This window comes from Oncorhynchus keta, unplaced genomic scaffold, assembly GCF_023373465.1.
Source record: "Oncorhynchus keta strain PuntledgeMale-10-30-2019 unplaced genomic scaffold, Oket_V2 Un_contig_2736_pilon_pilon, whole genome shotgun sequence".
In the NCBI taxonomy this organism is placed as follows: Eukaryota; Metazoa; Chordata; class Actinopteri; order Salmoniformes; family Salmonidae; genus Oncorhynchus; species Oncorhynchus keta.
This window is the reverse complement of record NW_026285487.1, coordinates 578,350-599,905: the sequence shown is the minus strand read 5'-3', so window position 1 is coordinate 599,905 and position 21,556 is coordinate 578,350. Positions and strand designations below refer to the sequence as shown.

General features: G+C 45.4%; 1 protein-coding gene across 2 annotated transcripts in view; it reads left to right on the top strand.

Moving 5' to 3' along the window:
* Positions 1-21,556, top strand: part of lad1 (ladinin) — an 81,157-nt gene that overhangs the window by 21,330 nt on the left and 38,271 nt on the right. The window contains exons 2-5 of one of the 2 annotated variants that reach the window (XM_052506721.1): positions 4,678-4,733; positions 4,968-5,100; positions 5,346-5,432; positions 13,153-13,196. In XM_052506721.1, the coding sequence (XP_052362681.1) occupies positions 4,678-4,733; positions 4,968-5,100; positions 5,346-5,432; positions 13,153-13,196 (320 nt within the window). Of the gene's footprint in view, positions 1-4,674; positions 4,734-4,967; positions 5,101-5,345; positions 5,433-13,152; positions 13,197-21,556 lie in introns of both variants that reach the window. The other variant, XM_052506719.1, reaches the window with a different exon arrangement.

Here is a 21,556-nt window from a genome sequence, read left to right as displayed (position 1 = left end):
GAACAGACTAGTAGTGTCATCTGATAGGGAACAGACTAGTAGTGTTGGAAGGTGGGTGAGATTGTTGTCATCTGATAGGGAACAGACTAGTAGTGTCATCTGATAGGGAACAGACTAGTAGTGTCAGAAGGTGGGGGAGATTGTTGTCATCTGATAGGGAACAGACTAGTAGTGTCATCTGATAGGGAACAGACTAGTAGTGTCATCTGATAGGGAACAGACTAGTAGTGTTGGAAGGTGGGTGAGATTGTTGTCATCTGATAGGGAACAGACTAGTAGTGTCATCTGATAGGGAACAGACTAGTAGTGTCGGAAGATGGGGGAGATTGTTGTCATCTGATAGGGAACAGACTAGTAGTGTCGGAAGATGGGGGAGATTGTTGTCATCTGATAGGGAACAGACTAGTAGTGTTGGAAGGTGGGGGAGATTGTTGCCTTCTACTTGGCAGGTCAGATTGTTGTCTTCTACTTGGCAGATCTCTCGTAATTCCGTTGTTTGCTAAATGCAGTTTTGTGCATTCTTTCAATGCACTTGTCCTCTGCTCAGAATTCATATGACTATATTTCTCTGCATGCTTCGTCTGGAAGTGTCGGGACAAGTTGTAATCTTTCAAGACAGCGATGCTCTCTTTGTACACTAAACACACAGCTTTCCCTGATACCTCAATAAATAAATATTTCGATGTCCAATCTTGGTGGAACACCATACATTCATTGTCTACTTTCATTTTCTTTGAAATCTTTGAAAAATACATTTTAGCTCAATTTCTAGCTAGCTACTATTTGTAACTGTGACGTGTGTGTCAGCCTGTCAGGCTCTTTGCTGTTGGTGTGTTTTATACATCTGATGCGTAGGACGTTAATTTACTGTACATTCCTCCCACTCTTTTGCTAGTTTAATCACTACAGTCTTTTCTAGACCCAAGCTCACTACTTTTTTGCATGTTGTCCAGCCCAACTTTGAATTCTGCATGACAAGCCAGGGGTTATATGTTTTTTTTAAATGTATTTGAAATATAACCTTTATTTAACCAGGTAGGGCAGTTGAGAACACCTTTATTTAACCAGGTAGGGCAGTTGAGAACAAGTTCTTTGTTTACAACTGTGACCTGGCCAAGATAAAGCAAAACAGTGCGACAAAAACAACAACACAGTTACACATAAACAAATGTACAGTCAACAACACAATAGAAAAATCTATGTACAGTGCGTGCAAATGTAGACGAGTAGGGAGGGAGGTAATAAATAGGCCATGGAGGCGAAATAATTACAATTTAGCATTAACACTGGAGTGATATATGTGCAGCTGTTGATGTGCAAGTAGAGATACTGGGGTGCAAAAGAGCAAGAGAATAAGTAACAATATGGGGATTAGAGGTCGACCGATTATGATTTGAAATAATGACAATTAGAACAATACTGAATGAACACTTATTTTGACTTAATAGAATACATCAATAAAATCAATTTAGCCTCAAATAAATGAAACATGTTCAATTTGGTTTAAATAATGCAAAAACAAAGTGTTGGAAAAGAAAGTGAAAGTGCAATATGTGCCATGTAAGAAAGCTGGTGCTTAAGTTCCTTGCTCAGAACATGAGAACATATGAAAGCTGGTGGTTCCTTTTAACATGAGTCTTCAGGTAAGAAGTTTTAGGTTGTCGGTATTATAGGAATTATAGGACTATTTCTCTCTATACCATTTGTATTTCATATACCTTTGACAACAGCCACCCTCGAAGCAGCGTTACCCATGCAGAGCAAGGGGAACAACCACTCCAAGTCTCAGAGCGAGTGACATTTGAAACGCTATTAGCGTGCACCCCACTAACTAGCTAGCCATTTCACATCACATCGTTACACCAGCCTAATCTCGGGAGTTGATAGGCTTGAAGTCATAAACAGCAGAGCTGCTGGCAAAACGCACAAAAGTGCTGTTTGAATGAATGCTTATGAGCCTGCTGGTGCCCATCATCGCTCAGTCAGACTGCTCTATCAAATCATAGACTTAATTATAACATAGTAACACACAGAAATACGAGCCTTAGGTCATTAATATGGTCAAATCTGGAAACTATAATCTCGAAAACAAAACGTTTATTCTTTCAGTGAAATACGGAACCGTTCCGTATTTATCTAACGGGTGGCATCCATCAGTCTAAATACTCCTGTTACATTACACAAACTTCAATGTTATGTCATAATTATGTAAAATTCTGGCAAATTAATTCGCAATGAGCCAGACGGCCCAAACTGTTGCATATACCCTGACTGTGTGCAATGAGCGCAAGAGAAATGACAGTTTTACCTGGTTAATATTGCCTGCTAACCTGGATTTATTTTAGCTAAATATGCAGGTTTAAAAATATATACTTGTGTATTGATTTTAAGAAAGGCATTGATGTTTATGGTTAGGAACACGTTGGAGCAACGACAGTCCTTTTTCGCGAATGCGCACCGCATTGATTATATGCAACGCAGGACACGCTAGATAAACTAGTAATATCATCAACCATGTGTAGTTATAACTAATGATTATGATTAAGTTTAATGCTAGCTAGCAACTTACCTTGGCTCCTCGTGAGGCAGGTGGTTAGAGCGTTGGACTAGTTAACCGTAAGGTTGCAAAATTGAATCTCTGAGCTGACAAGGTAAAAATCTGTTGTTCTGCCCCTGAACAAGGCAGTTAACCCACCGTTCCCCTGAACCAGGCAGTTAACCCACCGTTCCCCTGAACCAGGCAGTTAACCCACCGTTCCCCTGAACAAGGCAGTTAACCCACCGTTCCCCTGAACAAGGCAGTTAACCCACCATTCCCCTGAACCAGGCAGTTAACCCACCGTTCCCCTGAACAAGGCAGTTAACCCACTGTTCCCCTGAACAAGGCAGTTAACCCACCGTTCCCCTGAACCAGGCAGTTAACCCACCGTTCCCCTGAACAAGGCAGTTAACCCACCGTTCCCCTGAACAAGGCAGTTAACCCACCGTTCCCCTGAACCAGGCAGTTAACCCACCGTTCCCAGGCCGTCATTGAAACCAATAATGTGTTCTTAACAGACTTGCCTAGTTAAATAAAGATTAAATAAAGGTGTAAAAAAAATAAAACATCTGCAAAATCGGCGTACAAAATTAACGATTTCCGATTGTTATGAAAAAATGAAATCGGCCCTAATTATTCGGCCATTCCGATTAATTGGTCGACTTCTAATGGGGATGACATAGTTGGGTGTGCTATTTACAGTTTGGCTGTGTACAGGTACAGTGATTGGTAAGCTACTCTGACAGCTGATGCTTAAAGTTAGAGAGGGAGATATAAGACTCTAGCTTCAGAGATTTTTGCAATTCATTCCAGTCATTGGCAGCAGAGAACTGTAAAGAAAGGCAGCCAAAGGAAGTGTTAGCTTTGGGGATGACCAGTGAAATATACCTATTGGAGCGCGTGCTATGGGTGGGTGTTGCTATGGTGACCAGTGAGCTGAGATAAGGCGGGGCTTTACCTATCATAGACTTATAAGATGACCTGGAGCCAGTGAGTTTGGCGACGAATATGAAGCGAGGGCCAGCCAACAAGAGCATATAGGTCGCAGTGGTGGGTAGTATATTGGGCTTTGGTGACAAAACAGATGGCACTGTGATAGACTACATCCAGTTTGCTGAGTAAAGTGTTGGAGGCTACTTTGTAAATGACATCGCCGAAGTCAAGGATTGGTAGGATAGTCAGTTTTACAAGGGTATGTTTGGCAGCATGAGTGAAGGATGCTTTGTTGCAAAATAGGAAGACGATTCCAGATTTCATTTTGGATTGGAGATGCTTAATGTGAGTCTGGAAGGAGAGTTTACAGTCTACCTGCAGTCAGGTCTGGGGTGAACCAAGGGCTATATCTGTTCTTAGTTCTACATTTTTTGAATGGGGCATGCTTATTTAAGATGGTGAGGAAATTGCTTCTAAAGAACGACCAGGCATCCTCTGCTGACTTTTCTTTCCCGCGATTCAAATTCAGTAGGGAGATGACTAGCCTAGGCTATGTGACGTGATTAAGTAGGGACCTCTTCACTAGCTGACCAAGATCTGTGTCAAGACCAGATACTTACCCCACCGGCCCTCTCCATAACATCTATGTACAAATAAGAGAGCAGGTCTGGAATCAGTGTGGCAGGATAGGGCAGGATAGGATGACTACACAGAATGATCACTGTGCTTTTACATGATGGTCTTTCTGGAGGGTGGGAGAAATAAGGAGCAGGCAACTTGATCTAACGCAGATCACGTTTATTAGAATGTCTACAATGCAAACAGTGGAAATAGGTGCCGGAAGAAACGGCTCAAATTGATATTACCTTGACTAAGCCTTACCCTCACACACTTGGTACCGGTACCCCCTGTATATAGCCTCGTTATTGTTATTTTATTGTTGCTCTTTTATTTTTGACTTTAGTTTATTTAATAAATATTTTTTTGAACTGCATTGTTGGTTAAGAGCTTGTAAAGTAAGCATTTCATGGTAAGTTGTTGTTTTTGGCATCCCGACAAATTACATTTGATTTAGAAGTTGTGCTACTGCACTGTATGGTAATGCTGTTTAATACAGCTACAGTATCCATAGCTAACTGTGTGTTGTAACAGCAGCAGAATAGTTCCCATGGTAACTGTCTATCTATTATGTGTTGTAACAGCAGCAGAATGGTTCCCAGGACCTAGGCCCAGACTCCAAACCCCCCTTCAAGTTTGTCAGGTAAGAAAACGGCCCCTAGATAAATTAGTCTGCCAAGTGTCTGTCCAACCTCTTCCTGTAGTTCTCTAACTTCCTGTTATCTCTTCCTGTGGTACTATAGCATCCTGTTATAGCTTCCTGTAGTTCTCAAACTTCCATCTATCTCTTCCAGTAGTTCTCGAACTTACTGTTATCTCTTCCAGTAGTTTTCGAACTCCCTCTAGGTTTCTAACTTCCTGTTATCCCTTCCTTTAGTTCTCTGTCCATCTCCTTTGATAAGAGTCCCTCCCCCAGTGGGCATACAAGTCCCATGAGCCCCCATTCTCCCACAACACCGCTGTCCCCCGCTAGAGGAGCTCACAGCCCCACCCACTACGGACACACAGAGGTAATACACAATTGGACTTTTGCCACGACTCATAGACATACAGTCTCTGTAACTGTACAAGAGCACCCTCTAGTGTTAAAACCAATAAGACTTTACACTGTATTCTAAAAGACAGCTTTATACTCTGTGTTGATGGTTTTTGTGTGTGTGTGTGTGTGTGTGTGTGTGTGTGTGTGTGTGTGTGTGTGTGTGTGTGTGTGTGTGTGTGTGTGTGTGTGTGTGTGTGTGTGTGTGTGTGTGTTTAGGGCAGTGTGAATGGATCCTCTGTTAGTTTGGAGCAGACAGCCAGACCAGCCTTCGCCAGACAGAGCTCTAGGACTGTCTCCTTCAGGGTAACTAACACATGCTCTAAACACCTGTGGCTTAAAAATAGGGTTTTTCAACACTGGTATGTTGTTCTGTTGGTCAGAATTTGACTGTAAACTGTAGAGTTAGAGTGAATTAAGAACTGTAGAGTTGGAGTGAATTAAGAACTGTAGAGTTGGAGTGAATTAAGAACTGTAGAGTTGGAGTGAATTAAGAACTGTAGAGTTGGAGTGAATTAAGAACTGTAGAGTTGGAGTGAATTAAGAACTGTAGAGTTAGAGTGAATTAAGAACTGTAGAGTTAGAGTGAATTAAGAACTGTAGAGTTGGAGTGAATTAAGAACTGTAGAGTTGGAGTGAATTAAGAACTGTAGAGTTGGAGTGAATTAAGAACTGTAAAGTAGAGTTAGTGGGGGTTTAGAACTGTAGAGTTGGAGTGAATTAAGAACTGTAGAGTTGGATTGAATTAAGAACTTTAGTTGGAGTGAATTAAGAACTGTAAAGTAGAGTTAGTGGGGGTTTAGAACTGTAGAGTTGTTATACGGGGCGGAGCAGGTAAACCCAAGTGCAGACTCGGACGAGGAGAAAAGGAGAAGGTGACTAAGGTATTTATTGAACAACGGTGGGAAGATGGGGTGCAGGGGAGGCTCGGGCGGGTAGCAGGCAACCGGGGACTGAGGCTGAGGCAAGGGGAGCAAGGGCAGGGTAAGCAGGTCTGGAGCGGATTCCAAGGAAGCCATAGAGCAGGGGTCCAGGCCACGGAAGCAGGACTGACAAGACGAGGAACTGTGGACAGGGACCAGAGGCAGAGCGGGCGGAACTGTAGGGGAGGGAAAAGCAGCGTCAGGCTAGCGAAAACAGGCACACCAGGATAACAAGTTCTATGCAGGAACAAACGGCTTGAAACGTAGACTGACTGAGCAGAGATTACGCAGCGTGGAAGTGGCAGGGCTGAGTATTTGTAGAGATCTATCTTGATTTTGGAACAGGTTGCAGCTGGTGGGGATCTGCTCTGCCTCAGCACACCTATCTACACTCATACAATCCAAAGCACCCACACAGAGAGGAAGAGAGCACCGGGGGAGTGGCGGCAGGTTAGGGAGACACAGGATGAGAAGTAGGGTGTGTCAGGGGCATATGTAACACGAGTTGAGTTAGAGTTTAGAACTGTCGAGGAACTGTCGAGGAAGAGCTGTCGAGGAAGAGGGAGTTTAGAACTGTCGAGGTAGAGGGAGTTTGGAACTGTCGAGGTAGAGGGAGTTTGGAACTTTCGAGGTAGAAGGAGTTTGGAGCTGTCGAGGTAGAGGGAGTTTAGAACTGTCGAGGTAGAGGGAGTTTAGAACTGTCGAGGTAGAGGGAGTTTAGAACTGTCGAGGTAGAGGGAGTTTGGAACTGTCGAGGTAGAGGGAGTTTAGAACTGTCGAGGTAGAGGGAGTTTAGAACTGTCGAGGTAGAGGGAGTTTGGAACTGTCGAGGTAGAGGGAGTTTGGAACTTTCGAGGTAGAAGGAGTTTGGAGCTGTCGAGGTAGAGGGAGTTTAGAACTGTCGAGGTAGAGGGAGTTTAGAACTGTCGAGGTAGAGGGAGTTTAGAACTGTCGAGGTAGAGGGAGTTTGGAACTGTCGAGGTAGAGGGAGTTTAGAACTGTCGAGGTAGAGGGAGTTTAGAACTGTCGAGGTAGAGGGAGTTTGGAACTGTCGAGGTAGAGGGAGTTTGGAACTGTCGAGGTAGAGGGAGTTTGGAACTGTCGAGGTAGAGGGAGTTTAGAACTGTCAAGGTAGAGGGAGTTTGGAACTGTCGAGGTAGAGGGAGTTTGGAACTGTCGAGGTAGAGGGAGTTTGGACTTGTCGAGGGAGTTTGGACCTGTCGAGGGAGCTTAGAACTGTCAAGGGAGTTTAGACTAGACAAGCGGGTTTAGAACTGTCAAGGTAGAGGGAGTTTAGAACTGTCGAGGGAGTTTAGAACTGTCAAAGGGGGGTTTATACCTGTCGAGGGAGTTTAGAACTGTCGAGGTAGAGGGAGTTTAGACCTGTCGAGTTAGTCAGTCTAGAAATGTAGATTTAGTCAGTCTAGAACTGTAGAGTAGAGTTAGAGGGAGTTTAAAATCAAATCAAATAAATAAATGCGCCAAATACAACAGGTGTATAGACCTTACCATGAAATATTGACTTACAAGCCCTTAACCAACAATGCAGTTCAATAAATAGAGTTAAGAAAATATTTACTGAATAAGTTAACCTGTTGCCACAAGCCATCCCAGATCCGGGATCGTGAATAAAGCCTCAAGCTCATTACCATAACGCAACGTTAACTATTCATGAAAATCGCAAATGAAATGAAATCAATATGCTTGCTCTCAAGCTTAGCCTTTTGTTAACAACACTGTCATCTCAGATTTTCAAAATATGCTTCTCAACCATAGCAAAACAAGCATTTGTGTAACAGTATTGATAGTTAGCATAGCATTTAGCGTTAGCATTCAGCAGGCAATATTTTCACAAAAACCAGAAAAGCATTCAAATAAAATCATTTACCTTTGAAGAACTTCGGATGTTTTCAATGAGGAGACTCTCAGTTAGATAGCAAATGTTCAGTTTTTCCTGAAAGATTCTTTGTTTAGGAGAAATCGCTCCGTTTTGTTCATCATGTTTATCTACGAAAAAAACCTGTATCCAGGAGTGTAATCCTATTCGCAAGCTCATTAGCATAGCACAACGTTAACTATTCATGAAAATCGCAAATGAAATTAAACCAATATGCTAGCTCTCAAGCTTAGCCTTTTGTTAACAACACTGTCATCTCAGATTTTCAAACTATGCTTCTCAACCATAGCAAAACAAGTATTTGTGTAACAGTATTGATATCTATTGATAGCTAGCGTAGCATTTAGCGTTAGCATTCAGCAGGCAACATTTTCACAAAAAACAGAAAAGCATTCAAATAAAATAATTTACCTTTGAAGAACTTCGGATGTTTTCAATGAGGAGACTCTCAGTTAGATAGCAAATGTTCAGTTTGTCCAAAAAGATTCTTTGTATAGGAGAAATCGCTCCGTTTGGTACATCACGTTTGGCTACCAAAAAACCCTGAAAAGTCATCAAAACGCCAAACTTTTTTCCAAATTAACTCCATAATATTGACTGAAACATGGCAAACGTTGTTTAGAATCAATCCTCAAGGTGTTTTTCACATATCTCTTCGATGATATATTGTTCGTGGAAGTGTGCTTTCCCCTCTGAATCCCATGGGAAAATGCCTGCAGCTGAAGATTACGCACCAATTTAGACAAAGGACACCGGGCGAACACCTGGTAAATGTAGTCTCTTTTGGCCAATCTTCCAATGATATGTCTACAAACACGTCACAATGCTGCAGACATCTTGGGGAAACGACAGAATGGGCAGGCTCATTCCTGGCGCATTCACAGCCATATAAGGAGACAATGGAAAACAGAGCCTCAAAAATTCTGCTAATTTCCTGTTTGAAGTTTCATCTTGGTTTCGCCTGTAGCATCAGTTCTGTGGCACTCACAGATAATATCTTTGCAGTTTTGGAAACGTCAGAGTGTTTTCTTTCCAAAGCTGTCAATTATATGCATAGTCGAGCATCTTTTTGTGACAAAATATTGCGCTTAAAACGGGCACGTTTTTTTAAATCCAACAATGAAATAGCGCCTCCATAGGTTGAAGAGGTTAAAGTTTTTTCAAAAAGTAACTAAAGAAAATGACATAACAATAACGAGGCTATATACAGGGGATACCAGTACCAAGTCAATCTGCGAAGGACAGATTATCTTACATATAATTCACTGTATCACAATTCCAGTTGGTCAGAGGTTTACATACACTAAATTGACTGTGCCTTTAAACAGCTTGGAAATTCCAGAAAATTATGTTATGGCTTTAGAAGCTTCTGATAGGCTAATGGACATCATTTGAGTCAATTGGAGGTGTACCTGTGGATATATTTCAAGGTCTACCTTCAAACTCAGTGCCTCTGTGCTTGACATCATGGAAAAATCTAAAGAAATTAGCCAAGACCTCAGAAAAAAAATTGTAAACCTCCACAAGTCTGGTTCATCCTTGGGAGCAATTTCCAAATGCCTAAAGGTACCACGTTCATCTGTACAAACAACACCGCTCAGGAATGAGACTTTTTCTGTCTTATAGAGATGAACGTACTTTGGTGCAAAAAGTGCAAATCAATCCCAGAACAACAGCAAAGGACCTTGTGAAGATGCTGGAGGAAACAGGTACAAATGTATCTATATCCACAGTAAAACAAGTCCTATATATCGACATAACCTGAATGGCAGCTCAGCAAGGAAGAAACCACTGCTCCAAAACCGCCATTAAAAAGCCAGACTACGGTTTGCAACTGCACATGGGGACGAAGATCATACTTTTTGGAGAAATGTCCTCTGGTCTGATGAAACAAAACTAAAACTGTTTGGCCATAATGACCATAGTTATGTTTGGAGGAAAAAGGGGGAGGCTTGCAAGCCGTGAAGCATGGGGGTGGCAGCATCATGTTGTGGGGGTGCTTTGCTGCAGGAGGGACTAGTGCATGTTGTAGTTTCTGGGATCTACATCTGTTTATATTAGTTACTGTGCTGTTACAAAGCAGTAATGCATTACGGCAGTGTTACGTTACTACACCTAATAGGAAATGCACATGCGCACTGGAATGCCGGGAACTGTAGAGCCCGAGGGGTTTTTGACTAAACGACAACTAACTGTACTCCCGTCTCCTGCCTGGTCATTTCTCCACAACACAAATATTACACACGTAACAAAACAGATGGGATCATGAGGGAGGAAAATTATGTGGATATATTGAAGCAACATCTCAAGACATCAGTCAGGAAGTTAAAGCTTGGTCACAAATGGGTCTTCCAAATAGACAATGACTCCAAGCATACTTCCAAAGTTGTGGCAAAATGTTGTGGCAAAATGGACAACAAAGTCAGTGTATTGGAGTGGCCGTGACTTCAAGCCTATAGAAAATGTGTGGGCAGAACTGAAAAAGCGGCCTACAAACCTGACTCAAATCAAATAAAAGTTTATTTGTCACGTGCGCTGAATACAACAGGTGTTGATCTTACAGTGAAATGCTTACTTACAGGCTCTAACCAATAGTGCAAAAAAGGTATTAGGTGAACAACAGGTAAGTAAAGAAATAAAACAACAGTAAAAAGACAGGATATATACAGTAGTGTGGCTATATACAGTGGTGAGGCTATATACAGTAGTGAGGCTATGTATAGACACTACATAACCTACATAGCCTAGCATATACTACATAGCCTACATAGCCTAGCATATAGTCAGGCTGATTGAGGTAGTATGTAGATATGGTTAAAGTGACTATGCATATATGATGAACAGAGAGTAGCAGTAGCGTAAGAGAGGGGTTGGCGGGTGGTGGGTGGTACACAATGCAGATAGCCAGGTTAGCCAATGTGCGGGAGCACTCAATTGGGTCAGCCCAATTGAGGTAATATGTACATGAATGTATAGTTAAAGTCACTATGCATATATGATAAACAAAGAGTAGCAGCAGCATAAAAAAAGAGGAGTTGGGGGGGCAAACAATGAAAATAGTCCGGGTAGCCATTTGATTACCTGTTCAGGAGTCTTATGGCTTGGGGGTAAAAACTGTTGAGAAGCCTTTTTGTCCTAGACTTGGGACTCCGGTACCGCTTGCCATGCGGTAGGAGAGAGAACAGTCTATGACTGGGGTGGCTGGGGTCTTTAACCATTTTTAGGGCCTTCCTCTGACACCGCCTGGTGTAGAGGTCCTGGATGGCAGGCAGCTTTGCCCCAGTGATGTACTGGTCCGTACGCAGTACCCCAGTAGTGCCTTGCGGTCAGAGGCCGAGCAATTGTCGTACCAGGCAGTGATGCAACCAGGATGCTCTTGATGTTGCAGCTGTAGAACCTTTTGAGGATCTCAGGACCCATGCCAAATCTTTTTAGTTTCCTGAGGGGGAATAGGCTTTGTCGTGCCCTCTTTAAGAATTTCAGGATGCTCTCTATGGTGCAGCTGTAGAACCTTTTGAGGATCTCAGGACCCTAGACAAATCTTTTCAGTTTCCTGAGGGGGAATAGGCTTTGTTGTGCCCTCTTTAAGAATTTCAGGATGCTCTCTATGGTGCAGCTGTAGAACCTTTTGAGGATCTCAGGACCCATGCCAAATCTTTTTAGTTTCCTGAGGGGGAATAGGCTTTGTTGTGCCCTCTTTAAGAATTTCTTGGTGTGTTTGGACCATTCTAGTTTGTTGTTGATGTGGACACCAAGGAACTTGAAGCTCTCAACCTGCTCCACTACAGCTCAGTCGATGAGAATGGGGCGTGCTCGGTCCTCCTTTTACTGTAGTCCACAATCATCTCCTTAGTCTTGGTTACGTTGAGGAACAGGTTGTTATTCTGGCACCAACCGGCCAGGTCTCTGACCTCCCTATATGCTGTCTAGTCGTTGTCGGTGATCAGGCCTACCACTGTTGTGTCGTCTGCAAACTTAATGATGGTGTTGGAGTCGTGCCTGTACAGGAGGGGACTGAGCAGGCACCGCTGGGGAGCACCAGTGTTGAGGATCAGTGTGGCAGATGTGTTGCTTCCTACCCTCACCACCTGGGGGTGGCCCGTCAGGAAGTCCAGGATCCAATTTCAGAGGGAGGTGTTTAGTCCCAGGATTCTTAGCTTAGTGATGAGCTTTGAGGGTGTTGAACGCTGAGCTATAGTCAATGAATAGCATTCTCACATAAGTGTTCCTTTTGTCCAGGTGGGAAAGGGCAGTGTGGAGTGGATTAGAGATGTGATCATCTGAGGATCTGTTGGGGCGGTCTGCAAATTGGAGTGGGTCTAGGGTTTCTGGGATAATGGTGTTGATGGGAGCCATGACCAGCCTTTCAAAGCACTTCATGGTTACAGACGTGACTGCTACGGAGCGGTAAGCAGGTTACCTTCGCTTCCTTGGGCACAGGGACTATGGTGGTCTGCTTGAAACATGTAGGTATATAATATAATAATAATATATGCCATTTAGCAGACGCTTTTATCCAAAGCGACTTACAGTCATGTGTGCATACATTCTACGTATGGGTGGTCCCGGGAATCAAACCCACTACCCTGGCGTTACAAGCGCCATGCTCTACCAACTGAGCTACAGAAGGTATTACAGACTTGGTCAGGGAGAGGTTGAACATGTCAGTGAAGACACTTGCCAGTTGGTACGTGCACCTTCAGTACATGTCCTGGTAATCCATGGCCCCGCGGCTTTGTGAATGTTGATCTTTTTAAAGGTCTTCCTCACATCGAGAGTGGGATTACCGCTAGTGCTCTCATGCATGCTTCAGTTTTGCTTGCCTCGAAGCAAGCATAAAAGGCATTTATCTCATCTGGTTGGCTCGTGTCACTGGGCACCTCGCGGCTGGGTTTCCCTTTATAGTTCGTAATATTTTTCAAGCCCTGCCATGTCTGACGAGCATCAGAGCCAGTGCAGTAGGATTCACACACACACACACACACACACACACACACACACACACACACACACACACACACACACACACACACACACACACACACACACACACACACACACACACACACACACACACACACACACACACACACACACACACACACACACACACACACACACACACACACACACACACACTCTCTGTCCTCACTGACACACACTCACTCTGTCCTCACTGACACACACATGCTCTCTCTGTCCACAGATGCTGAGGAAGAAAGAGGAGGAAAGCATGCCTTTACAGAGGAGGTAACACACACACACATTAGATAAGCCCTACCCATGCCCATGACATTTACCATTGCCCGATTGTCTCTGTCAAATGTAAGGCCATGGGTTTCTCACTATCACAGGTGAAGGATTTTTTTTAACAAACAAAAAGAGTTGAACAAGAAGTTGTTACAACAACAAGAAAATAGCTTCAAGTGTTTTGTCCAACTACTGGTGGACTCAACTAATAAAATACTGGACGACCTGACCAGAGAGGTCCAGGACCTGAAGAACAGTTTGCAGTTCTCCCAGCGTCAGCTCAATGAGTTTAAACAGGAAAACGGCAAGATGACAGCAATCTGTAAGTCAGTGAGATAGGACATCAGTTCTGTATGTGAATATATGATGAGAATGACGGAGAAATCAGATTATCTCAAGGGACAATCAAGGCGGAATTGCAGAATATCCTCATGAGACCTGAATGGAGTCTGAGGACAAAGTAAGGGAAATGATCTCTGACCACAGTAAGACTGAAGTGGAACATGCCCACAGGACTGGAAAACCCAATACTGGCCCAGGTGACAGGCCCAGGCCAATAATGGTCAAGTTCCTGAGGTTCAAGGACAAGGTAGCTGTTCTGGAAAGAGCCAAGACCTTGAGAGGAACATAAATCTTCCTCAACGAGGACTATCCTGAAACTGTGCCCCAGAAGAGGAAAGAACTTATCCCAGCCATGAAAGCTGCCAGAGCGCGTGGGGACAATGCTTACATCCACTATGACAGGCGCATTGTCCGTCCACCCTCCCAAAAGCCTGATTAATAGATTAATGGACATGATATTTTATCTTGCTTTGTTTGCTCTTTTCCCTATTATGTCTATCTCTGATCAGCTACCCAGGAAAGGGCTGACAATTGCCCATATTAATACATGTAGCCTTAGAAATAAGGTTCATGAAATCAATAATTTGCTTACATCAGATTACACCCATATATTAGCCATTTCTGAGACTATACAACAGTAGCAATACAAGGATACAGCATCTATAGTATAGACTGGAGTGCTTATGTGTGTTGCTATATTTTTATATTTATATATATATATATATATTGTGGTAAACCGTGGGGTGTTGGGTTGAGCGTGCAGAAATTGACACAGAGACAGGGAGTTTTTAGTCCACAAAAACAACTTTACTAATGTAAGGTACTGGGTGTCGTGAGGGTGAAATCAGGCGCAGGAAAGCAGAGAGTTCAATAAAGTGCTCCTTTAATGGACACCCGGTGAACCACGGCCACCCCACTACGGGGGCTCAAACCAAATGCCCCAGACACGGTGAACTACGGTCCCCCCCTACGGGTGCTCAAACCAAATGCCCCAGACACGGTGAACTACGGTCCCCCCACTACGGGGGCTCAAACCAAATGCCCCAGACACGGTGAACTACGGTCCCCCCACTACGGGGGCTCAAACCAAATGCCCCAGACACGGTGAACTACGGTCCCCCCCACTACGGGGGCTCAAACCAAATGCCCCAGACACGGTGAACTACGGTCCCCCCCTACGGGGGCTCAAACCAAATGCCCCAGACACGGTGAACCACGGCCACCCCACTTTTGGGTGCTCAAACCAAATGTCCCAGACACGGTGAACTACGGTCCCCCCCTACGGGTGCTCAAACCAAATGTCCCAGACACGGTGAACTACGGTCCCCCCCTACGGGTGCTCAAACCAAATGTCCCAGACACGGTGAACTACGGTCCCCCCCTACGGGGGCTCAAACCAAATGCCCCAGACACGGTGAACTACGGTCCCCCCACTACGGGGGCTCAAACCAAATGCCCCAGACACGGTGAACTACGGTCCCCCTCTACGGGTGCTCAAACCAAATGTCCCAGACACGGTGAACTACGGTCCCCCCTACGGGGCTCAAACCAAATGCCCCAGACACGGTGAACTACGGTCCCCCTACGGGGCTCAAACCAAATGCCCCAGACACGGTGAACTACGGTCCCCCCTACGGGGCTCAAACCAAATGCCCCAGACACGGTGAACTACGGTCCCCCACTACGGGGCTCAAACCAAATGCCCCAGACACGGTGAACTACGGTCCCCCCACTACGGGGGCTCAAACCAAATGCCCCAGACACGGTGAACTACGGTCCCCCCACTACGGGTGCTCAAACCAAATGTCCCAGACACGGTGAACTACGGTCCCCCCACTACGGGGGCTCAAACCAAATGCCCCAGACACGGTGAACTACGGTCCCCCCACTACGGGGGCTCAAACCAAATGCCCCAGACACGGTGAACTACGGTCCCCCCACTACGGGGGCTCAAACCAAATGTCCCAGACACGGTGAACTACGGTCCCCCCACTACGGGTGCTCAAACCAAATGTCCCAGACACGGTGAACTACGGTCCCCCCCTACGGGGGCTCAAACCAAATGCCCCAGACACGGTGAACTACGGTCCCCCCACTACGGGTGCTCAAACCAAATGCCCCAGACACGGTGAACTACGGTCCCCCCACTACGGGTGCTCAAACCAAATGTCCCAGACACGGTGAACTACGGTCCCCCCACTACGGGGGCTCAAACCAAATGTCCCAGACACGGTGAACTACGGGCCCCCCCACTACGGGTGCTCAAATACGTTCCCCCCACTACAGGTGCTCAAACCAAATGTCCCAGACACGGGGAATGAAAACAGTCTAGCACTAAATACACGAACACATCCAATGCAAACACCAGGGTTACAATAATCAATCCCGCACAAAGAAACGGGCGGGCCGGCTGACAATTAAGCCCAACTAATACAACCAACTCAAAACAGGTGTAATCAATAAACACATAAGGAGGGGGAGAAAATAATCAGTGGCAGCTAGTAGGCCGGCGACGACGACCGCCGAGCGCCACCCGAACGGGAAGGGGAGCCACCTTCGGTTGGAGTTGTGACAACTAAGACAGAAAATAAACATAACAAAGAAAATCACTGAGGTTTGGCTCGGTGCTTCTTCTCTCCTTTCGCCTGGTGTCGGTCTCTCCCCATTCTTCTCTCCTTTCGCTTGGTGTCGGTCTCTCCCCATTCTTCTCTCCTTTCGCCTGGTGTCGGTCTCTCCCCATTCTTCTCTCCTTTCGCTTGGTGTCGGTCTCTCCCCATTCTTCTCTCCTTTCGCCTGGTGTCGGTCTCTCCCCATTCTTCTCTCCTTTCGCCTGGTGTCGGTCTCTCCCCATTCTTCTCTCCTTTCGCTTGGTGTCGGTCTCTCCCCATTCTTCTCTCCTTTCGCTTGGTGTCGGTCTCTCCCCATTCTTCTCTCCTTTCGCCTGGTGTCGGTTTCTCCCCATTCTTCTCTCCTTTCGCCTGGTGTCGGTCTCTCCCCATTCTTCTCTCCTTTCGCCTGGTGTCGGTCTCTCCCCATTCTTCTCTCCTTTCGCTTGGTGTCGGTCTCTCCCCATTCTTCTCTCCTTTCGCCTGGTGTCGGTCTCTCCCCATTCTTCTCTCCTTTCGCCTGGTGTCGGTCTCTCCCCATTCTTCTCTCCTTTCGCCTGGTGTCGGTCTCTCCCCATTCTTCTCTCCTTTCGCCTGGTGTCGGTCTCTCCCCATTCTTCTCTCCTTTCGCCTGGTGTCGGTCTCTCCCCATTCTTCTCTCCTTTCGCCTGGTGTCGGTCTCTCCCCATTCTTCTCTCCTTTCGCCTGGTGTCGGTCTCTCCCCATTCTTCTCTCCTTTCGCTTGGTGTCGGTCTCTCCCCATTCTTCTCTCCTTTCGCCTGGTGTCGGTCTCTCCCCATTCTTCTCTCCTTTCGCCTGGTGTCGGTCTCTCCCCATTCTTCTCTCCTTTCGCTTGGTGTCGGTCTCTCCCCATTCTTCTCTCCTTTCGCTTGGTGTCGGTCTCTCCCCATTCTTCTCTCCTTTCGCCTGGTGTCGGTTTCTCCCCATTCTTCTCTCCTTTCGCCTGGTGTCGGTCTCTCCCCATTCTTCTCTCCTTTCGCCTGGTGTCGGTCTCTCCCCATTCTTCTCTCCTTTCGCTTGGTGTCGGTCTCTCCCCATTCTTCTCTCCTTTCGCCTGGTGTCGGTCTCTCCCCATTCTTCTCTCCTTTCGCCTGGTGTCGGTCTCTCCCCATTCTTCTCTCCTTTCGCCTGGTGTCGGTCTCTCCCCATTCTTCTCTCCTTTCGCCTGGTGTCGGTCTCTCCCCATTCTTCTCTCCTTTCGCCTGGTGTCGGTCTCTCCCCATTCTTCTCTCCTTTCGCCTGGTGTCGGTCTCTCCCCATTCTTCTCTCCTTTCGCCTGGTGTCGGTCTCTCCCCATTCTTCTCTCCTTTCGCTTGGTGTCGGTCTCTCCCCATTCTTTATTCTAAACATCCAATGCAAACATGCAAATCTGAGGTTAGTAGTTTTTGAACTCAGCCCCTATCGAATACACAGTGGGTATATTGGTTATGTTGCACTTCCCAAGGCTTCCACTGGATGTCAACCGTCTTTAGAACGTTGTTTGATGCTTCTACTATGAAGGGGGGCTGAATGAGAGGGGAATGAGTCAGAGGTCTGCCAGCAGCCTCAAGCTCAGTCACACGCATTCACATGAGAGGTAACTCTCGTTCCATTGCTTTTCTACATACAATGGAATTCTCCGGTTGGAACATTATTCAACATTTATGATAACATCCTAAAGATTGATTCTATACATAGTTTGATATGTTTCTACGACCAGTAATATAACTTTTTGGAATTTTTGTCCGACCTTTCCGCTGGAAGTTGCACGCGCGTTTGGATTTGTTTACCAAACGCCCTAACAAAAGGAGGTATATGGACATAAATGATGAACTTTATCGAACAAATCAAAAATGTATTGTGGGACGCGGATTCCTGGGAGTGCATTCTGATGAAGGTCATCAAAGGTAAGTGAATATTTATAATTCTATTTCTGACTAATGTTGACTGCGCAACATGGCGGATATTTCTTTTGGCTTGTTTGGGCTCTGAGCTCCGTACTCAGATATTTGCATGGTATGCATTTTTATAATGAGTATTTCTGTGAATTGATGTGGACCTCTGCAAAATCACTGCATGTTTTGGGACAACTGAACATAACACACCAATGTAAAATTAGATTTTTGGATATAAATATGCACTTTATTGAACAAAACATACATGTATTGTGTAACATGAAGTCTTATGAGTGTCATCTGATGAAGATCATCAAAGGTTATTGATTAATTTTATTTCTATTTGTGCTTTTTGTGACACCTCTCTTTGGTTGGAAAAACTGCTGTGTTTTTCTGTGACTTGGTGGTGACCTAACATAATCGTTTGTGGAGCTTTCGCTGTAAAGCATTTTTGAAATCAGACACTGTGGCTGGATTACCGATAATTTTGTCTTTAAAATGGTGCCTAATACTTGTATGTTTGAGAAATTTGATTTATGAGATTTCTGTTGATTTGTATTTGGCGCCCTGCAATTTCATTGGCTGTTGGAGAGATGTTCCGCTAGGAACAAGGCTGCAGGGCCATATGCAGTACCAGGATGCGCTGACCAACTGGCAAATTTCTTCACTGATATTTTCAACCAGTCCCCGGGCTGTTACCAGACAAGTTAAAGAAGCAATAAAACTGGCAATAAAGCAATAAAACCTTATAATAATATATGCCATTTAGCAGACGCTTTTATCCAAAGCGACTTACAGTCATGTGTGCATACATTCTACGTATGGGTGGTCCCGGGAATCGAACCCACTACCCTGGCGTCACAAGCGCCATGCTCTACCAACTGAGCTACAGAAGGACCACCTTCTTTAAACTAGTTGAGTATCTGGAGCATCAGACTTTGTGGGTTCGATTACAGGTTCGAAATGGCCAGAAACAAAGCATTTTCTTCTGAAACTCATCAATCTATTCTTGTACTGAGAAATGAAGGCAATTCCTTGTGAGAAATTGCCAAAACTGAAGATCTCGTGCAATGCTGTGTAGTACTCCCTTCACAGAACAGCGCAAACTGGCTCTAACCAGAATAGAAAGAGAAGTGGGAAGCCCCAGTGCACAACTAAGCAAGAGGACAGACGCCTCACAAGTCCTCAACTGGCAGCTTCATGAAATAGTACCTGCAAAACGCCAGTCTCAACGTCAACAGTCTGGGATACTGGCCTTCTAGGCAGAGTTCCTCTGTCCAGTGTCTGTGTTATTTTTTCCCATCTTAATATTTAATATTTTTTGGGCCAGTATGAGATATGGCTTTTTTTTAAGCAGAGCTAGTTTGCTCTGTTCTGTGCTGTCTAGAAGGCCAGCAACCTGGAGTCGCCTCTTCATTGTTGACATTGAGACTGGTGTTTCTTCTTTAATATTGTCCATTGAAGTGCTGCAAAGACCTAGTTGACCTAATGGCGCCAAAGTAGATGGCTGAAGTTTTATGATCAAGTAACCAATCTATTGTGTATGTTTTTTCACGTTATTTGTAACTTATTTTGTACATAATGTTTCTGCCACTGTGTCTTATGACCGAAAAGAGCTTCTAAATATCAAGACAGCGATTACTCACCCCGTACCGGAGGAATAATTTTTCTTCAACGAGTCTTAGAAGGAAGGGAATGATTTACTTCAGACACCCGACAAGGCCTTCATCCCAATCATTCGCAGCAGAAAGACGGGGACGAAGGTCCTGGTGCCTTGTAAGGATCCGTAATCTACCTTTACCCTAGGTCCTATTAGCCAATGTACAATCAATCGATAATAAACTACGATCACTACCAACGGGACATTAAAAACTGTAATATCTTATGTATCACCGAGTCGTGGCTGAATGACGACATGAATACCATACAGCTGGCGGGTGTTAAGCTTTTTCGGAAGAACAGAGCAGTGGCCTCTGGTAAGACAAGGGATGGCGATCTATGTACACTGCTCAAAAAAATAAAGGGAACACTTAAACAACACAATGTAACTCCAAGTCAATCACACTTCTGTGAAATCAAACTGTCCACTTAGGAAGCAACACTGATTGACAATAAATTTCACATGATGTTGTGCAAATGGAATAGACAACAGGTGGAAATTATAGGCAATTAGCAAGACACCCCCATTAAAGGAGTGCTTCTGCAGGTGGTGACCACAGACCACTTCTCAGTTCCTATGCTTCCTGGCTGATGTTTTGGTCACTTTTGAATGCTGGCGGTGCTTACCACTAGTGGTAGAATGAGACGGAGTCTACAACCCACACAAGTGGCTCAGGTAGTGCAGCTCATCCAGGATGGCACATCAATGCGAGCTGTGGCAAGAAGGTTTGCTGTGTCTGTCAGCGTAGTGTCCAGAGCATTGAGGCGCTACCAGGAGACCAGTACATCAGGAGATGTGGAGGAGGCCGTAGGAGGGCAACAACCCAGCAGCAGGACCACTACCTCCACCTTTGTGCAAGGAGGAGCAGGAGGGGAGCACTGCCAGAGCCCTGCAAAATGACCTCCAGCAGGCCACAAATGTGCATGTGTCTGCTCAAACGGTCAGAAACAGACTCCATGAGGATGGTATGAGGGCCCGACGTCCACAGGTGGGGGTTGTGCTTACAGCCCAACACCGTGCAGGACATTTGAAATTTGCCAGAGAACACCAAAATTGGCAAATTCGCCACTGGCGCCCTGTGCTCTTCACAGATGAAAGCAGGTTCACACTGAGCACATGTGACAGACGTCGCATAGTCTGGAGACGCCGTGGAGAACGTTCTGCTGCCTGCACCATCCTACATCATGACTAGTGTGGCGGTGGGTCAGTCATGGTGTGGGGTGGCATTCCTTTGGGGGGCCGCACAACCCTCCATGTGCTCGCCGGAGGTAGCCTGACTGCAATTAGGTACCGAGATGAGATCCTCAGACCCCTTGTGAGACCATATGCTGGTGCGGTTGGCCCTGGGTTCCTCCTAATGCAAGACAGTGCTAGACCTCATGTGGCTGGAGTGTGTCAGCAGTTGCTGCAAGAGGAAGGCATTGATGCTATGGACTGGCCCGCCCGTTCCCCAGACCTGAATCCGATTGAGCACATCTGGGACATCATGTCTCACTCCATCCACCAGCGCCACGTTGCACCACAGACTGTCCAGGAGTTGGCGGATGCTTTAGTCCAGGTCTGGGAGGAGATCCCTCAGGAGACCATCCGCCACCTCATCAGGAGCATGCCCAGGCGTTGTAGGGAGGTCATACAGGCACGTGGAGGCCACACACACTACTGAGCCTCATTTTGACTTGTTTTAAGGACATTACATCAAAGTTGGATCAGGCTGTAGTGTGGTTTTCCACTTTAATTTTGAGTGTGACTCCAAATCCAGACCTCCATGGGTTGATACATTTGATTTCCATTGATCATCTTTGTGAGATTTTGTTGTCAACACATTCAACTATGTAAAGAAAAAAGTATTTAATAAGA